A 17044-nucleotide genomic window follows, 5' to 3' on the forward strand; every position below is an offset into this window, starting at 1 on the left:
TGTCGTATTGCATATACCAACCCATCCTATGGCAACCTATATGGATGTTATAATCTCTTGAGAAACCATGCCCTCTATTTAAACTAACAAAGCCAGAATGTTACCTAGATTTATGGCACCCCTGTGACAGCAGTCTGCTTTTATCACCCTCTAGTGTTTTTTCAGCCCTGTTTTGTCCTAACACTAACAAACACAGATCCCTATTTGTGATTCTTTTAATCTGCTAAAAACATTCCCATGATTCCACACTGCCCACTTATATTAAGAATTGCTGCTTCCATTCCCATTTGTCTGATGAAGTCTGCTTAAAAGCATACTAAAGCTTACATTCTGAATAAAACTTAAAGGTGTACTTGTCTACTGCTTTGTACTAGATACACTTGTCCTTTGAAGTTAACCCTGTTCCTGCACTTTCCCCGCTTTTATAACCTCAGGAGCTAGGTACAGATAAATCCACTGAAATCTAATCTAGACAAAACATACAAAAGTAATATAATCTGTGTAGTACAGATCAACCTTCAGTTAAAGAACAGAGGTAGATGATGTCATTAGAAAAGGTCAGCATCTTGTTGTGATGCAATGCATTTTGCAACACCAGTTCTGTCTTCTCAGTCAATCAAACTCTCTGCAGGTGTTATGGGAGGAATGGAATATCCTTCAATAAGGTGTTTGGAATTTCCTTATCACTGGCCATGGTCAGTAAGGTCCTGTACCTGAGTTGTGGGCGTGTGGAATCAGGAATCTGGCTCCCAGTGCTCAGTGGGATACTGTTGGTACCAGCACTGAGGGTGATGAGTCTGGAGGTGATCCTGGATCCCTCACTTTCTTTGGAAGCCTAGGCCACCTTGGTTCCCAGATCAGTGGGAATGGAATTTGCAAGCAATGAGCTAGTGCTGGTTAGAGATTGTAATTGGAGAATTGGGTTCCCATTTTAATAGCCCAAACTGATCTGATAAAGGACTCCAACATCACTGGAATGTGTAATCACTGGATGTGAAACATCACTGGAATGTGTAATCAACTTGACTGTTGGCTTCCATCCAGAATTTTCACCTATTTTGAATACAAGAACTTAAGAAACTTTTATAAGGGTAGTACTTTATTTTGGTGATTACTGGACGTTTTGTTGTGAAGGAACTGTATTGTGATTATTTCATTGTTTGGAATTTGTTGTATGCCTGTGTGCACCACCCAGGTGTTGAAGCCTTTTACTGCAGGCTCTTTAATGAATGCTGTTGTAACAGCGCTCTATTTAAAATCAGTTTCATAAGAAATAATAGGCTTTGAAAAACCATCCATTATTTTGACAGTAATAGCTCAGTGGAGACAACCTATTGTATCTTTATACAAGGTCTCATTTATGTCAGATCCATCCCTCATAACAAATAAGTTAGTTACATCCGGTTTAACTGTTTGATTGTTGAATTTTATTGGTTTTATTGTGATTGTACTCTGTTGTGAGCTGCCCTGAGCCCACTTGTGGGGTAGGGTGGGATATAAGTTAAACAAACAAATAAGGACAGAGGAATACAAGCCCTGTTTGATGAGATAATTTAGTACCTTTTCCCAGCAGTGGCCACCCCAAAGCTTCTAGGAAGTTCACAAGCAGGGCTCAAATGCAAGAATTCACCTTCTTGTGCTTACCTCACCAGAAACTGGCAATCACAGAGCCACATTGCCTCTAAAAATTGAATCTAACATCTTGTGAGTATGGTTTAATAGCTAATGATAGGCATATCTTCCATAAATTTGTTTAATCCCCTTTCAAGCCATTTAAGCTAGTGATCAATGGCCAAATTAGATGTAATGATAACAGGGATATAGATAGGATTTTTTAGGTGGGGGGAGCTTTTTAAAAATTCAAGGGCAGCTGAATTTTTTTTAAAAGCCGCCTCGCCTCTCACCTAAAAAAAATCTGTGCCCTCCCACACCTTCCCTCCTGGCCAGGACCTCTGGTGCAGCTTGAGAGGTGTCCCTACCAGTGATTCAAATAACATGGGAGGGCCGGCAAGCCAGCCTCCCTGCACCATCTACACAATGTCTTTAAATTGTGCATGGCTATGAGCCTGAATGATAAATGTGTAACTCTTGCACATCTGACTAACTTCACAATCTCTATGATACCCGCAGATTGATTGGGTCAATATGTGTTCTGGTCGAGAGAAAGAAATTGAGTTTCTAGACACTCTCACTGACTGTGCTATGGAGCAGATGGTCCCAGAACCTACCAGGGATGGAGGCAAAATTTGCATCTATATGCAAGAAAATGGGGAGGACCAAAGAGGTAAACAGAAAGCAGACAAAGGCCAGAAACACTGTGATATCTCTAGCCCTACAGAGGAGATCAAACATGGAAAAAGCACTTCCATAACCAATGGAGCTTTCCTGCTTGGGCAGCAGGAAAACGCTTAAAATCCTTGCTTATGCATAAGGAACCAGTTAATTTTCCAATGAAAGTGACTAGAAGGGCAGCTCTGCTCTCCCTGGGACTCTGTGCTTCTGATAAGTTTTACTGGAAACTGAACAGAAGCGCAGGGGGCTGGGGAGAACAGAGCTGCCACTTCTAGTCAATTTCCAAGCTTCCTGGGGGTGAAACTATTAAATTCATGTTTGCAGATAGAGATAAAAAGCTCTGAACTGGGCATTACCATTCACCATCTTGAGCCCAAAAGCAAATAAGCATGACAGTGGGTCCTAAGATAGGCTGGAGGAGGAAACTGATAGTCTTTTTGGTGTTGGCTGTTTTCTAAGGTTTACAAAACACGTATTTCTCTAAAAAGTATTTGAAGCTTCCTATTTATCCTAGTTTGGTTCTTTAAGCCAAAGTATTTGTTTCCCTTCAGTAGATAGCAATTAAAAGAACAAGGTGAAACAAAATTGGGGAGAGGCATAACAAAAGCAGTACTAGTAACCACCTGTAACATGGAGTTCCATTGGAAAAAGAGTCCCTTAAATTGGTGACAGATTCCTTATGTTCAGGTAAAGCTTCAAATTTAATTTAGGGGAGTGGTGTGTTTGCTATAAGCTGCAGAATCTTGTGAGCAAAAATTCTACTTTGTAGCTACTGACATTAAAGTTATGAGCTACTGGCATTAACATTGTGAGCTATTGCATAGTGTGCTCTGGGGTCATCCTTCCTGAGCTAAGACAAAAATGTGTGAGCTGGAGGATAAAAATCTATTAGCTAGCTCACGCTAACTCAGCTTAGAGGGAACACTGGAAGTAGGATACAGGCCAGAGATAGTAATACAACACAGTTTGCAATATAACTTCAAATGAGCCTCCTAAATCTAATCATACCTCTCAAAAGGGAAATACTGGAAATAAAAATCAGACATTGTGAATCTCTGGCCAGGTTGGTTTTGACAAATTACATTCCCACACCATTTGTACTTGGGAAGTGTCTTCATTCTCTCACTAATGCCTTAAGGCAATGGGCCTAGCAAAGACATTCATCAAGAGAGACATTAATTTGTTGGTACTGCTCTGTTATAAACTGCAGCAAGAGCCTACAGGATGAACCACAGGCAATGTGAATTTTATGAGCCCTGTCATGCTAACCAGTGGATAATCTAAAGTCATTGTTTGTGACAGGAATGTTCTCAGCCCCTCTATTGACATATAACAGGGGTGGCCAACGGTAGCTCTTCAGATGTTTTTTGCTTACACCTCCCATCAGCCCCAGTCAGCATGGCCAATGGCTGGGGCTGATGGGAGTTGTAGACAAAAAACATCTGGAGAGTTACCGTTGGCCACTCCTGACATATAACATCACCCTGAGAGACCGAAGTTGTTAGAAATGGCCGTTTTGGTAATGCTTGCAAATAAGTACAAAAATGGAAACATCAGCATATCTACAACAAATAAGAGGTCACAAGACACACAGATTACACAATAACAAGCTTTAGAGATACATAACAAGGATATATTTACAGCGCTCTCATTAAGACATTTAAAATATAAGAGCAGATTTTAAGATACCACAATACATACAAATTTCCTCTTGATATATCAAATACCAGAAAAAAGTTATTTGTTTGAAGGTTTTATGAAGTGTCTCAGATTTCTATCTGTTGAGCGCACAGAATTTTTCTAAGAGGCATGAAGATAAAAATGAACCGAGCAGTTTAACTTTGAATGCTATTGCTGGGAAATCTAAGGAAGAAGCAGAAAATATTGGTTGAAATTCTATGCCTGGTTAGATACTCGAGACTCTTAAGATTCTCTGGTGTGAACTTATATCTCCTTTTTCCTGTATTCTGTATCACAAGATTGCTTTTACTGGAAATGTCAAATTCAATAAATATTTTAACAAAAAGATTTATAATACAAAATATCAAAATGTTGATGATGCAAAGTTTAGAGATAACAATGTGTATTTTAAGAAAGTATAGCAGATATAGACTTGTATTTTTGAAAGTACTCTCTATGCAGATTAAGACTGATTTGTAATCTTTATTTCCTATCCCTTCTTATCCCCTATTCCCAATACTTTGAAACTAATAAAAACGTTTAAAATTCAGATAAAACAGCCTAATAAAGATGCTAATAAAAACAAAATAACTTTGAATGCTATAAGCTTTAACATTTTAAAACTATTTTGGGAACAACTTCATAACTCAGGTCTTGGAGCAGCTGATGCAAGCATGTTCTAAAGCCTTCAACAAGCCCTTTACCATGCACTTAAACAGAAAGGTTTGTTTTGGTTCTCTGTATTTAAAAGACATTTTACATTAATACCTTCTGGGAAATTTTGATATAACTTAATCATTAATCAAAATTTCCCAGAAGATATTAATATGCTATGCCACATAATATGCTATGCCGCAGGGCCTGTAAGACAGCACTCTTCCACCAGGCATTTGTGAACTAGGCTGCTGGCCACTACAGTTTAATGCAACATATGAACCACCAACAACAATCTGCTGTACAGCAGCTGCAGAGAGGACAACTTAAGATCTGCTGTACAGAGAATTACAAATTTGGAAATTGTAAGATCATAGCACTGAAATATTTTATGTATTTATGTTTATTTTACTCTGTGTTTTATGGTTTTAATGTTACACTATTATGTTTATTCATGCATGTGCATGTCGTGTGAATCGCCCTGAGCCCGCCTTGGCGGAGAGGGCAGGATATAAGTGGAACAAAATAAATAAATAAGAAATATAGGAACAGGCAGACTGGGAGAAATGGGTTGGGGTTTGTTGTTTCTGCTTGCAACACTGTTTTCTTTGAGCTTTAACCCACCTGAACATTATTTTTTTTACTTGCTGTAACATTTTATGCTATACTTTATATACTATAAACTGTTTGGATTATTTACTTTTTAAGAGGAAAAAAACAGGGAACAAGTTGAATAAATTAAACAAAATGAATGAATTATTCAGCTTTCTGTTTGCTGAATCGTCCCAATGTAATGAGTCTCTTGGGACCATCTAGAAACCACTGCTGTTATAGGAGGCACCATGGAGCTGCCAAGGGGAATGTACGGGAATGACCAATCCCTGCTCCATGAAAGAGATTAAAATAGCAAAACCTGGCAAGAAAAAAGCAGAAAGCTGGGCCAGCCCTTCCTCTTCCTCCCAGCAGTTGTTTTTTCTCTCCCTTTTGTTCTAAATTAGAGCATGGTTCCTCTTTATTACACAGGAAGATGAGCCAAACAGGAAAAGGAACACGAAATCTCAGTTTCAAAATGCTATACAGATCAAACAGGGCTTCACTCTACCCCTGGCCAGAACCTCATGCTAACCCTGTGATCTGCAAAGGTCCCTCTATTGTCCCAAGCAGACAGTTAGGTTAGTTCTGGAGGAAGAGGCCCTTTTGTTGGATCAGGACTGTCAATTGCTTGTACAACCAAATGAATTTGGGCTGCATCAAATTTGAAACAAATTCATTAACAATATACTGCAGTGTGGGAAAAAATTAAACTATCTTATTATCTTCTGCACTGATGTTAGGAACAAAGGCCATCAACTGAAAAATGTTTTACATTTGGCTGTATCTTTGAATAGTATTTTGTTCATGGATAACTTCACTCTTTTGTGCATGAAATGGTCTTCAGTTAGAGGCAAAGGAGGACAGAGACATTTATGCTGACTAGAGTCTTAAAATCATCTTCTTGATGGAGTTCTGAATGGTTCACAGGGAAGTACCCTCCTGTGATGAGCTAGAAGGAACAGACTGGTTGCACTGAGACAGTCTGAAATGAAATCCACCATATGCCAAGCTGGCAGTTTGCTTTTATCAAACAAGACTAAGAGTTCCCCTGGGGGGGGATTTCCTTTACTGCTGAAAGAAAACAGCAATACAACTCCTCACCAATTAAACAGGATATTGGAACACTTCTGAAAAAAGAACAACAATGTACAAACTTCAGTACACAGAACATGGAGATTACAGGTGCCTTCGCATCTGCTGTCAAAATCACAAATTCCACTAGGCATACTGCTTCATTATATTTCAAATATTATCCTAAAAGTTAGGATGTTTTTTTATTTAATATCACAGACAATAATGTCCAATTGTAAATGCTATTTCACAAATCTTTCTTGCTCATTCTGTCATTTCCATTTTACCACATCACAAACCACTGTCAGATCCATAAGACTGGAAGAGTCAAAGGTGCAATGGATGCTAGCCAAACTATTTACTTGGTTTCCTCAGGCTAGAATCACTTGCAAGTTTTTATCACTCCAATGCATGAAGCTATATATGACCTATTCTTGTTAGAAGGTTTAAGCTTTCTGCACTTAGTGACAGTAGCTCACAGCAAATTAAGGGGGTCAGATTTTTAGGCAGATTTCCCACCCCCACCCCCCACCCCCAGCCAGCAACCTTGCTGTAAGTTCGGAAGGATGCCTTTGCTGCCTGCAAAGGAAGAGGGGAGGACTTATTTCGCCCATTGGGGTGCGTTTCTGTGTGGGTGGAGCTTGCTGCAGTAATGGCAACACTTTCCACACACCCCTTTCAGGCTTCAGCTGGCAATCGGGTAAGGCAGGAATGCTTTTAGCTTGCTCCTGTTTCAATCATGTCAATTTCCTTCCCTGGCATTTGGGAGTTGCAAAAAAGATTAGGGGAGGGGGGGCGACTGATAAGGCCGGGCAGGAGCACTTGTAGCTCACTCCTCCTTAGATAATGTTAATTTCACTTTGCTTCCCTGTCTTTGGAGCATTTTACCTCAGATCAGGTTGCTGCTAAGGCTGGGCAGGATTGTTTTTCAGCAGCAGTTTTTGTGGTGTGTTCCTGGAGATCGGGCTTGGTGTTAAGGCCCTGGTGAAGGCAAAGATGTAGGACCAACGCGGGATAAGCAGACCTCCATTACACGGCCTGTTTAACCCCTCCCCCACAGCGCTGATTTGGAGCACTTCTTAGGGTGGTGTGGGGGGCAGTATTTGGCAGCCTTCTTGAGCTGTTTTATTGCCTGTGGGTTCTCCTTCCCCCTTTTGTCTTTAGGTTACTGCCATTTTTCTCTCTTCCTATTTGCTGGTAGAGAATCAGGTAGTTGGTGATGTAAAAATCCCCTACCTTAGTTTTTCAAGGGACCTTAGCTGTCTTTTTTGGATAGTCATTTTCGACTTCTGCAGACTTCGTAGGGCTGGGCCATATTTGCTCCCCTTGTGGCTTTCTTTCTTGAATAGGATGACAGCCATTTTAGGTGCTGTAGAGCAGTGGCCATTTTGGCTGCAGCCATTATCAGTTGCCATCAAGGACAGACAATCTGGTTAAAATATCCACTTGAAACATAGCCTTAGAATTTTGCCTAAAGGGTATAACGCAGCCCTCATCCAGAACTCATCATTCTGGCCTTTTAGGTGGGGCCTTTTAGGGAGCTGGCCTTTTGTCATGTTGGCAGCAGTCTGCTCACAAAACTTCTATTTTGGACTGCAACTTGAGCTTTAGCTAAGTTCAGGTTGTCTGGGGTGCAGTTTGGTACCCACTCTTTTAGAATTGGGGCTGCCTCTACAGCTGTTGCCTTGGGTTATCCTTCATCTGCCATTCAGCAAGGGCTGTGGGTGGCATTGGGCCTCCTAGTGGGTGCTAAGGCCTAAGCAGAGACTTGGCCTTAGTTGTGGCAGGTTTTTCTGTGGTTGATGATCATATGCAGCTAAGGGAGGACCAGAAAGCATCCCCTCTTATGGGTTAGGGGTCTGGCAGGATCAACCTTTGGGATGGATGACCCAGGGTGGGAGAATGCAGACCATCCTTTGGGGCTTACTTGGAGGGTTCCTTCCATTGAGACATGTGTCTGGTGGCAGGACCTTCTGGGCTTGCCTGCTTGCTGAGCCAGCCTGGCGGGAGCTGCGATGTACCAGTCCGGCCAGGGGCTGAGTCACTCACCTGTTGAATGGTGGGGGAGGTGTCTGTTGAGACCCCTGGCCCTGACCAAGCCACAGTTCTGGCTAGCCCTTACTGTTTATTAACTGATTTGAAATAAAGTGGCCCTTAGTTTCACCCAACTTCCTTGTGTCTGACTCTTTATTCTGACTTGGGGGGCAATTAAGTTGATTCATGCCAAGTTAAAGTACTTCTGTGTGTTCTTCTGAAACAGATTTTGAGGACCAAATAGCCTTTAAAAAAAGACCAAGTGTTACTCTGCACCCTCCAACAATCATCAGCTGCAATTCTATGCTAAGTTACCCTAAAGTCCTCCTGATTTCACTGCAACTAATGTTTATTTTCTTCAGTATTCCTCACATTTCTCCCTAATGGAGACCCAAAGCAGCTGACATTGTTCTCCATTTTATCCTCAAAACAACCTGTGTGATAGGTGAGGCTGACAACTTCTGATGTCTCAAGGTCACCTGACAAGCTTCCATGGAAGAATGGGTAGGCAGTGGCTACTACACTGGCTCTCAGCAGATGCAAATCTCATCATCTCCACTGTTACATCATTCATTTAGAACCAACAATGTGCAATTTTACACATTATCTTAATGTTCGGGCACCCAAGCGGAAATCCTAAACAAGTGATCTTGTTCTGTTCCATAGGGCTAACTTCCAGGAAAGTGCCCTTAGGACTGAGCCCTCAAGTGTTGCAACACGCTGTTTGTTCCTGGTGCTAATGTAACTATGTACTTTTATTAACTGCTCGAAAAGCACCTTTTAGATTTTTGTCTAGGAAGAAGAGAAATTGAAAGAAACATTTAAATAGATGTTTAAAACAGCTTTATAAAATGCCATCACTCACGCCTTGAAATGTTTATACTCTGTCTGAAATCCCAAAAGCAAATATTTACCTAGGATCTGTTTTACTCTTAGCCTGAGAATGAAAGCACAGTAGTCTCCCAGTGATGGATTTACACTGAAAAATTCAAACACTGATCATGTGACAACACTTAATCTCGTTTCTCTACCTCAGAGCTGCCCTATTATAAGTGGAAACAGGCCCCTTGAGAGGAGGGGGAAGACTGTTCATTTCTCAGTCTGTACTACCACACATCCCTGACCTATTTTATTACTAAAAATAGCTCTTCTTAGGTCACTACTGCAAATTGAATTTTGCTGCTTCATTGCCCACTGCAGCCTCACTGAGCAGCATGCTGCCTATACACACATATTAAGAAGGTTAACCCATGTAGCACCAAACAGCTGCAACTGGTTTTCAAGAAAGAAAGATGTTCTTACATCCAAGCAACCGCAAATTCCTAGAGCATCGCTGCATGATGTGCCCAGCACGATATGTCACTTCTGGGTCCCGCCCAGTTATAATGAAACTAGCAAGAGAGAAACTGCAGCAAAGAGTCCTCAAAACACTTAAAAAAGCCAAAGACTTAACTTTTAAAGGCAGAAAAGTTTATGTGAAAGAAGACTTTTGTAAAGAAACATTACACCAAAGGTCTCAAATGAAACCCTATGCACAGAAACTTAATCAAAGCGGCATTAAATTTAGCTGGGCATATCCAGCGTCTTTAGTTATCTACCAGGATGGAAGAAGACTTTGTGCACGGCACCCTGAAGAGGCACGGGAGCTATTAAAGACATTGGGAGCAGATGAGAGGAGCAGTGAACCAATGCCTATGGAGGAACCTCACCAACCCCAGTCACAGGAGCAGGACCCAGGGGAAGGAGCATCCACTCGATCGGAGAAAAGGATAAGACTGTCTCGAGACTGAGACATATTAAGGGAAGTATCCAAATAAAAACAAAATGGTTAAATAAGTAGTAACATAACCCGGGAGGGGGGGGAGTGCGCTTGCTCAAGGTGTAGAGAAGGGATGAGTGATCATCCTCAGTCTATGGCTCTACACAAAGGGGGGGGAGAGATGGGGAAGGGGAGGGAAGAGGTATTTGGGAATGGGAAGGGGTACAAAAGTAAACTAGGTATTCAGCCAGGGGTACAAAAGAATGGTAGTTTTCGATCTAAATATGGATAAAGCATTAAGGATGCTGACACTGAATGTCAATGGCTTGGGATCAGACTTAAAGAGATACAAGCTCTCTAGATTCCTTAAACAACAAAATATAGACATAGTTTGGCTCCAGGAAACTCATAAATCTAAAAGAGATAAAAGACCCTTGATTAGTGACCCAAATTGGGAAATTTTGGCAGAGGCACGGGGGTCAAATAAAGCAAGGGGGGTAGCAATCCTAACTCATAAAAGGTATGATATAAGAACAATAGAGGTGATAAGAGATGCTGAAGGGAGATTTGTCATGGTTAAGTGTTTGATTGAAAATAGGTTAACATCATTGATAAATATATATGCTCCAAATACAGGACAGAAAACCTTTTTATTAAAAGTTTTAAAAAAAGCTAGTAAATTTATTGAAGGGGAGGTGATATTAGCGGGTGACTTTAATAAGGATGTTAATAAGGATAAAATAATAAATTGGAGACAATGGAACTTTATTGAAGTATATAAAGCTCTTAAATTGGTACCTGAACCCACATACTTCTCAGGGAGATATAAAACGATTTCATGTTTAGATTATGTATTAATTAATAGAACATGCAACTGGGAAATTAAAAAAGTTATTACCCACCCAATATGGATATCGGATCATGCCCCGATAAGTGTAGAATTTAAAACAACATATAAGCAAACCAAAAGAATATGGAGATACAATAATATGGTTATGGTTAAGGATAAGGATAAAAAACATATTATGGAACAAACGAAGCTATTCTTTCAAGAGAATAGAGGTACAGTGGGAACAAATATCTTATGGGACGCAGCTAAGGCGGTGATCAGAGGACAATGTATTATGAAAGAAAAGGAGATAAAGAAAAAATGGTATGCAGACAGAGAAGGCAGGCTTCAAGAATTAGGTAAACTGCAAAAAGACCAAGTTCAGAAGTTTTGCCCCATTAGACACAAGTTAATTAGGGATTTACAGAAAAAACTAGATGATCTAGACTCTATGGCATTATGGAGGAAACAGGTCATGGTAAAAAATGAATACCAGAGAAATACTCTTAACTCAGCTAAGAGACTAGCAAATTTTCTAAAAAATAAGAAACAAAGGCAAAGTGTGAGAAGTATCAGAGTGGATAAAAAGCTAACACAGAATTCAGAGGAAATAAAAGCAGCATTTGAGACTTTTTATAAAGACTTATATGGAGAAAAAGGAGTGAAGGATTTTGAAGAAGAGATAGGAGTAAGGTTGACAGATACAGAGCAGAGAGGATTAGAGGACAATATAACAAGACAAGAGATTGAAAGAGTGATAGATAGTTTAAAGGTAGGAAAATCTCCTGGACTGGATGGATTCTCAGCAGAATTTTATAAGGAAATGAGAGAAATATTAGTACCAGAATTGCAAGAAGTATTTAATAATATACTTAAAGGGGGCATAGCTCCAGACACATGGAGAAAGGCAGAAATCACAGTGATTTTAAAACCCCAAAAGGATCCTCAAGAAGTAGGATCATACAGACCAATTAGCCTATTGAATCAGGATTATAAAATTTTTGCCAAAGCAATGGCCAATAGGCTTAAAAATATTATACAAAAAGTTATAAAAGAAGATCAATATGGTTTTGTAGAAGGTAGGAACATTGCACATCCAATCCGAAACATAATAAATGTCTTGAGCCATAACAAGTCCGGGAAATTGGCGTTATTGAAGTTAGATGTTTATAAAGCCTTTGATACATTGTCACATAATTTTTTGTGGACAGTTATGGATAAATATGGGATAAGTCAATCAACAATAAGGGCATTTAAGGAGATATATAGAGAAGGTACAGCTGTAGTTAGACTTAATGGAGAACACACAGCACAATTTGCAATCCAGAGGGGAGTTAGGCAGGGATGCCCGATCTCCCCCTTTTTCTTCATAATGGCAATGGAACAGTTAGCCCAACGTCTTAGAAACTCAGGGAGAATTGAAGGATGTCATTTAGGCAAGGAAGAAATTAAGTTGAACTTGTTTGCAGACGATCTGATTATAGTCATGGTTAATCCAAAAGAAGCAGTAAAGGAGATACAGATTATATTAGAGGACTTTGAATCAAACTCAGGACTAAAAATCAATATGGCAAAATCAGAAATAATGTACATTAATGTAAAAAAAGAGGAAAGGAAAGAGATTCATGAACGAACGGGGATAGGACTAGGGGTCAAGAAAATCAGATATTTAGGAATAGACTTAGTCAAAAATGTTAAAAAGTTGGTAGAAAAGAATTATAACAGAATATGGAGTACGATAGTAAAAGATATGAAGAGATGGGGCAAGAAGATGTCAAACATAACAACCAAGATTAATATAGCAAAAATGTTTTGGACTTCGAAACTATTGTACTTATTCCAAACGATACCTTTAGAAATTAAAAAACAAAAACTCGATAGTTGGAACGCGAAAATAAAAGAATGGATATTCGGTAGCAAAAAAAGTAGAGTTTCAAGGCATTTCATATATGCGCATAATACAAACATGGGTTGGGGGGCCCCAGATCTGAGGAGTTATTATGAGTCATTTCAATTAAAAGCATTAATGGAAATAGGAGAGGAAAGGGAGAGGAAGTGGGTAAGAGTAGAGAATGAGGCAAATAATGGAATAGGGAATTTAGGGGTTTTCACTGGACGCAAGATCAAAGTTAACATATTAGAAACAGGACCGAGGAAAACAGCACTAATGATTTGGAGAAAATGGCAATTAAAATGGTTAAAGGGAACATCTAAACAAACCCCATTAGAGGCCTTGGATGAAAAGAATGACGATAAAGGATGGTGGAGATTACTCAGTAAAAAAGGGTATAACAAGCTACAAGATATGTTAGTTGGGCAGACACTCAAACCATTGCAAACGCTATACGATGAAATAGGTAGGAAATATTGGCTGAAAATAACAGGATTATATAACAGAATTAGGAAGACAATAGAAGACAGATTGGTGACTGAAGGAGAACCAATGGAGGAGTTGTTAAAAGGGATGATAAAAACAAAGAAAGGGACAGTAGGAAGGATATATAGGAAAATGACGACGGATAAGGAGGAGATAAAAAATTTAGTTAAAAAAAAATGGAGCTCTGAAACCAACTTAGCAGATAATGTATTTGACAGTCTCAAGAAAGGTATACATCAGCTCAAAATGCATAAATTTAGAGAACTGGAGTTAAAGTTCCTCACAAAATGGTACAGAACACCAGCAACATTAGCCAATATGTTCCAGGGTTTGAATTCTAACTGTTGGCACTGTGGAAAGAAAAAAGGATGGTATTCCCACATGTGGTGGGAATGCTCAGAAGTTAAACCCTTTTGGGAAAAGGTAATAGAGCATATCCATAACTTTTTTGCTATAAGACCAACGATAGATCTAGATTTAATGTTCGGGAGCATATTAAATAGATACGGAATCAATAAAGAAGGGCTGGATCTATTCAAAGCAATGGTGCTAGCTGGCAAGGCTGTAATGGCCTTTGGCTGGAAGGATAAAACCAAATGGACGGAGCAAAACTGGCATAATTATTTATTTGAATATGTTCAGTCGGACATTATAGCTATGCTTAATCGTGATGAACAATGGGGGTCAAAAACAAAAAGGATAAAGGAGAAATGGTATCCATATTTAGAGTGGTCACTAGAAGGTCAACGGCGGGACGTTCGGTGGAAGCTTCTTAATTTGTGCCCCTGGCTAGAAAGTTGAGCACGCAAGGGAGGGAGGGAGGGATTAGGGAAGAGAAAAATAGATTGATGAATGTGATAGGAAATCAAATCCTATGTACTAAAACATTCTCATCCCTATCGTCAGGGCAGGAAAAGCTCGGAAGTGACAAGAATATGAAGGTGAAAGAGAAAATGGACTTAATAAGGCCTAGAAGGAGAAGACTAAAGAACGACGGTACTACTTGGAAGCAAGAAGACCTCAATATGGACTGATATAAGAACATTTAAACTAAAAGGACCGAGCAAGAATACTTTGTAAAGGGAGATAGAGATTCAGATGTATACTCTGTATGAGAAAAAGGATAAGCTCAATGTAAATGACTAAAACAATAAATATATTCATATATATATAAAAAAAAAAACTTCTGGGTGACGTCATTGCACTGTGTGCAAGTGAAAAAAAAGTCCCCCACCAGCCGCCGCAGGGGACTTGGAAACCCTAGAGGGAACCCTCCTGCTGCAGCCTTTCCAGAGAGAACAACCCTCCCTCTGTAGCTAGGCTTTTTATTTCCTTCCTTCCAGGTGCCACTTTCTGGGCAAGTTTTCCCTTGAAAACTGTTCCCCACCCAATCAGAGGGAAAGAAGGGATCCTGGTAATTTAAAAAAAAAAAATTAAATTAGAGTTTATTGATACATTAAGGCATTACAGAAATTCCAAAAAAAATAACCAAAGATGATACATCATTTCAAAGCAATACTATACACTACTATACAACTGTAGAATCAAATTTAAGAATTAAGATGCACACTATTAGCTGCCTGAATCATCTATTCCAATAGGTATGTGACTAAGGGGAACCAGGTAGATCGTACTCTCCTTTTGTAGCAATCTGTTGAATAATTATAAATGTTATAGGCTAATTTGTGAAGTAGGAATAGATCCCAAAGCTTAAGATGTCATTGCTCTATAGATGGATGGTTTCTGTCCACCCATTTTGTGTAAGTTTGAAACTGTGGTGAATAATATGTGTAATAACTTTCTGTCTTAAGAAGATTTCTCCAAACATCTGTAAGCTGATATTTATTCAAAATGGTGTGTGATTTGGTAAAGCTATTCTCTTTCCATTTGTATTGTCTGTCTCTGCTAGATTTATCTAAGGAGTAGTTTAGGAACATATTAAAGTCACCCCCTATGATTACATGACTGTAGTTTGTCCAATGTTTCTTCTATAAATGTGTTTTGTGATTGATTAGGCACATACATGGTGGCTATTGCTATTGTCTCATTATCTATTTTATCTTTCACAAAAAAATAATATCCCTGTTTGTCATATAATTTTTCTATAAACTGACCACACACACACGCACATTTGTCTATAAACTGGATACACACATATGTACCTGTGTCTATTGGGATGGAGAACAGGAAATAATATTAAAGAATAAAAAGAAACAGCATTTTCAGAAGAAGACTGCATAAGAACATAAGAGAAGCCATGTTGGATCAGGCCAATGGCCCATCCAGTCCAACACTCTGTGTCACACAGTGGCCTATATATATATATATATATATATAAACACACTGATGGACCTCTGCTCCATATTTTTATCTAACCCCCTCTTGAAGCTGGCTATGCTTGTAGCCACCACCACCTCCTGTGGCAGTGAATTCCACATGTTAATCACCCTTTGGGTGAAGAAGTACTTCCTTTTATCCGTTTTAACCAGACTGCTCAGCAATTTCATCGAATGCTCACGAGTTCTTGAATTGTGAGAAAGGGAGAAAAATGCTTCTTTCTCTGCTTTCTCCATCCCATGCATTATCTTGTGAGCCTCTATCATGTCACCCTGCAGTCGACGCGTCTCCAAGCTAAAGAGCCCCAAGCGTTTTAATCTTTCTTCATAGGGAAAGTGTTCCAAACCTTTAATCATTCCAGTTGCCCTTTTCTGCACTTTTTCAAAGCTACAATATCCTTTTTGAGGTGCGGTGACCAGAATTGCACACAGTATTCCAAATGAGACCGCACCATCGATTTACACAGGAGCATTATGATACTGGCTGATTTGTTTTCAGTTCCCTTCCTAATAATTCCCAGCATGGTGTTGGCCTTTTTTATTGCAATCACACACTGTCTTGACATTTTCAGTGAGTTATCTACCACGACCCCAAGATCTCTCTCGGTCAGTCTCTGCCAGTTCACAACCCATCAACTTGTATTTGTAGCTGGGATTCTTGGCCCCAATGTGCATTACTTTGCACTTGGCCACATTGAACCTCATCTGCCACGTTGACGCCCACTCACCCAGCCTCAACAGATCCCTTTGGAGTGCCTCACAATCCTCTCTGGTTCTCACCACCCTGAACAATTTAGTGTCATCTGCAAACTTGGCCACTTCATTGCTCACTCCGAACTCCAAATGATTTATGAACAAGTTAAAGAGCATGGACCCAGTACTGAGCCCTGCGGCACCCCATTGCTTACCGACCTCCACTGTGAAGACTGCCCATTTATACTCACTCTCTGCTTCCTATTAATTAGCCAGTTTTTGATCCACAAGAGGACCTGTCCTTTTACTCCATGACTCTCAAGCTTTCTAAGGAGCCTTTGATGAGGAACTTTATCAAAAGCTTTCTGGAAGTCAAGGTAAACAACACATGTTTGTTCACCACCTCAAATAAATGCAACAGGTTAGTGAGGCAAGATCTTCCCTTACAGAACCCATGCTGAATCTTCCTCAATAACCCATGTTCATCACTGTGCCTAATCATTCTGTCATTGATAATGCTTTCTATCAACTTTCCCGGTATTGAAGTCAGACTGACTGGCCTGTAATTTCCCGGATCTCCTCTGGAACACTTTTTAAAGATGGGGGTGACATTTGCTACCCTCCAGTCCTCAGGAACGGAGGCAGATATCAATGAAAGATTACATATTTTTGTCAGAAGATCCACAAGTTCAACTTGGAGTTCTTTCAGAACTCTTGGATGTATG

At 39.7% G+C, this 17044-nt stretch overlaps 1 protein-coding gene across 2 annotated transcripts in view; it reads right to left on the reverse strand.

Annotated features, from left to right (window-relative positions):
• The window catches only part of SERGEF (secretion regulating guanine nucleotide exchange factor), a 145197-nt gene that overhangs the window by 32099 nt on the left and 96054 nt on the right, over window positions 1-17044 (reverse strand). Inside the window, exon 11 of one of the 2 annotated variants that reach the window (XM_060262305.1) lies at window positions 3891-4155. The exons of the other annotated variant lie outside the window; for it this stretch is intronic. Coding sequence (XP_060118288.1) covers window positions 4067-4155 — 89 coding nt within the window. The 3' untranslated portion in view covers window positions 3891-4066. Of the gene's footprint in view, window positions 1-3890; window positions 4156-17044 lie in introns of those variants that run through there. 2 annotated transcript variants of the gene reach the window in all.

The sequence above is a fragment of the Heteronotia binoei genome, chromosome 21 (genome assembly GCF_032191835.1).
Source record: "Heteronotia binoei isolate CCM8104 ecotype False Entrance Well chromosome 21, APGP_CSIRO_Hbin_v1, whole genome shotgun sequence".
NCBI lineage: Eukaryota > Metazoa > Chordata > Lepidosauria > Squamata > Gekkonidae > Heteronotia > Heteronotia binoei.